Here is a 2,363-nt window from a genome sequence, read left to right as displayed (position 1 = left end):
TCTCTTTGGTGGATTCCCATAGCACCCGGGAGGCACCAGCAGAGGATGCCTTGGACTGGACTGTAATCCCCAGTCACTCATCTGCAAAGCCTGTCCTGCAAGCTCCCAGAAGGCACTGCTGATCCCTGCTCATCTGTGTCTGGCCAATGCCTAGCACATGTCCAGACCCGATGTCGCGGACACCGGGCTCTTACCTTTTGATGACCTCATTCTCCACCATTGAGCTGTCTACCACGATGATCTGCTCTGGGATCCTGACGTCCTCGGAATTAAGGCCCAGAGAGAAGAGGGTCAGGACGGCCACACAACTTCCTCCAGGGCCGTCCAAGGCCACCATGTCATTTGTGGGCTCGTTATTATCCTGGTCTTTGAAAGAGAAATGATCAGGCTGGTCCAACTTGCTGGCAGCCTGCATTCTGTCCAAAAACTGGAATGACTCCTTGCAGATGGTGCTTGGAAACTGCCATGTAAAAATCCTACACAGACAAAAAGGAAGGGCCTGAGGGGTGGCCATGGGAAGCCTTCATTTGGACAAGCTATGAGCACACCAAATCATTATGATGAGAACTAAGTGAAACGCCCCACTTCTCCCCTAAAGCTCTCTTTCCCATCCCAAATGATGGCGCTGCGTTCCCAGCTAGTGGTGTGTGTGTCTCTCTCTTCCCCGCCTGCCTGAGCATCTTCCGGGCAGAGTCCTGTCTCATCTAACTCATTGTGGCCTCACCTGGCACTCCAGGAGGGCGCTGGCAGGCTTACCTCACCAGCGCTCACCGTGCACAGATGCTGAACTAGGGATGGTGAACATGCTTTCTGTAACAACAGTCTCTGCACAAAGCCAGCCCTGGTCTCATATAGAAAGGAGGGGACATGTGTGCCTAAGGTCATTGTCTCCATGCAGTGCCTGGTGAGTCACTTCCCTGGCTTTGTCCAGAGAGCAGCATTCCACGACCCTGCTACCAGGGTTAAAGGGAGGGACCCAAGGGGCCTTCCTTGTTTGCTGACCACTATCATAGGTTCAGATGGGGACATCAGAGCAGTGGCTCCATGACAAATGGCCTTGTTGGACTTGGACATGTATCTTCTGCTGCTAAATCTACTTCCCAGAGGCCCAAGGGTCATTTGAGGTGAGGGTTTAGGGAGGAGAAAGTGTCTACCATCACGGGGAAGGGATGGGATAGAGAACTGAAAGATTCTTGGTGTTGTCTCTGAGCATCTGACTACAGCCCCGTGCCGACCGGAGGGTAGGCAAGGAGAATGGCGTGAAGGGAAAACCGTCAAGGTGGCAGCTTGGGAATATTCTCAGGGGTTTCGTCTGCATGTGGTCAGGAGGCTGATGATGCCACACCAGCTGTCACATGAAGCCACATTGCAAGAGCACTTCAGGAGGGGGCCCGTCTGAATGCACCTCTGCACCCCAACCCTGCACCAGCTGCTGGTGCTGCAAATGGGCCTGGGAGGCTTCCCGGGTCTCGGGGCTACGCAGAAGGGGGACTGAGGCTAAGCCCAACCAACAGGGTGGACTTCCAGCCAGGCTACTTCTTAAACTGATTTCACACCACTTGATGAGAGAAACAAAAATAAACTACCTGCAAAAATGGCAACGCCACCAACACAAAGATACTGCCAGCGCCCACCTTATCCCCACACCAGAAAGGAAGACAGGGGCTGGAGGAAACCCCAGCCTGCATCTTGTGCACGAGGCTTCGAGGGGTCCCGGCTCCTACACACTCTCATGGCCCTGGATGTTTCCATGGTTCCTCTTTAGAGACAGGGCGTGGCTCAACCTCAGAGTACCCAGGGCTTCTGACAGGCACTCACCTGTAGTAGGTCTGGGACAGCTGGTAGGACATTGGCATGAAGGGCAGGGCCTGGTTCTTCTTGGGGCCCAGCATGTGGTTGACCTGGCACCGGTTGACCAAGCTCCTCTTCTTGCACTCCATGAAGGCCTTCACGAGAACATGGTCCTTGTACTCCCAAGAGAGGTGAAAAGTCTGCAACACAGCATGGCGAGGGTGAGTAGGGTTCTCCAGCCGGTCAGGGTATGTGGATGCAGAGGCTGTGACTGATACTTTATAGAGGAAGTGACAGACTGGGGGAGGCCCAGGCTGGCATGTGTGTGTGTTAGTGTGTATGTGTACGGGGCGGGGCTGAGGAAGTTCACAATCCCAGGTCTCAGACCATCACGTTACACTTCCACAGACCACAAGGACAGGGAACTGATGAGACCAGGTTTATTCCCTCGAAAGCCGATTTCTTTTGGATACAAAGACAGAGGAATCAGCACAGAATCATCTGGTCGACCATGCTGTCCCTTGGTCTCCCACCCAGCCATCAGTACGTCAGGTTGGCTCTACCTTCCAGTG

General features: G+C 54.0%; 1 protein-coding gene across 1 annotated transcript; it reads right to left on the bottom strand.

The window, feature by feature from the left end:
* Window positions 1–6: 6 nt before the first annotated feature.
* On the bottom strand, window positions 7–2,072 carry LOC116547933 (general transcription factor 3C polypeptide 1-like). Its single transcript, XM_032273677.1, has 2 exons — window positions 1,819–2,072; window positions 7–476 (listed from the first exon to the last, which is right to left on the bottom strand). The coding sequence occupies exons 1-2, from the start codon at window positions 1,938–1,940 to the stop codon at window positions 191–193; spliced, it is 408 nt and encodes a 135-aa protein (XP_032129568.1). The 5' UTR covers window positions 1,941–2,072; the 3' UTR covers window positions 7–190.
* Between the last annotated feature and the right edge of the window lie 291 nt (window positions 2,073–2,363).

Source organism: Sapajus apella, unplaced genomic scaffold (genome assembly GCF_009761245.1).
Source record: "Sapajus apella isolate SASKATOON/1434 unplaced genomic scaffold, GSC_monkey_1.0 scaffold5591, whole genome shotgun sequence".
Taxonomy (NCBI): domain Eukaryota; kingdom Metazoa; phylum Chordata; class Mammalia; order Primates; family Cebidae; genus Sapajus; species Sapajus apella.
This window is presented reverse-complemented; position numbering and strand designations above follow the sequence as displayed.

Excerpts from the sequence above, each read along its gene's own strand:
- LOC116547933 (XM_032273677.1), bottom strand. The coding sequence starts at position 1,940 with ATGGAGTGCAAGAAGAGGAGCTTGGTCAACCGGTGCCAGGTCAACCAC. Across the intron at positions 477-1,818 it reads CTGTCCCAGACCTACTACAG|GATTTTTACATGGCAGTTTC; the intron begins GTGAGTGCCTGT and ends TTGTCTGTGTAG.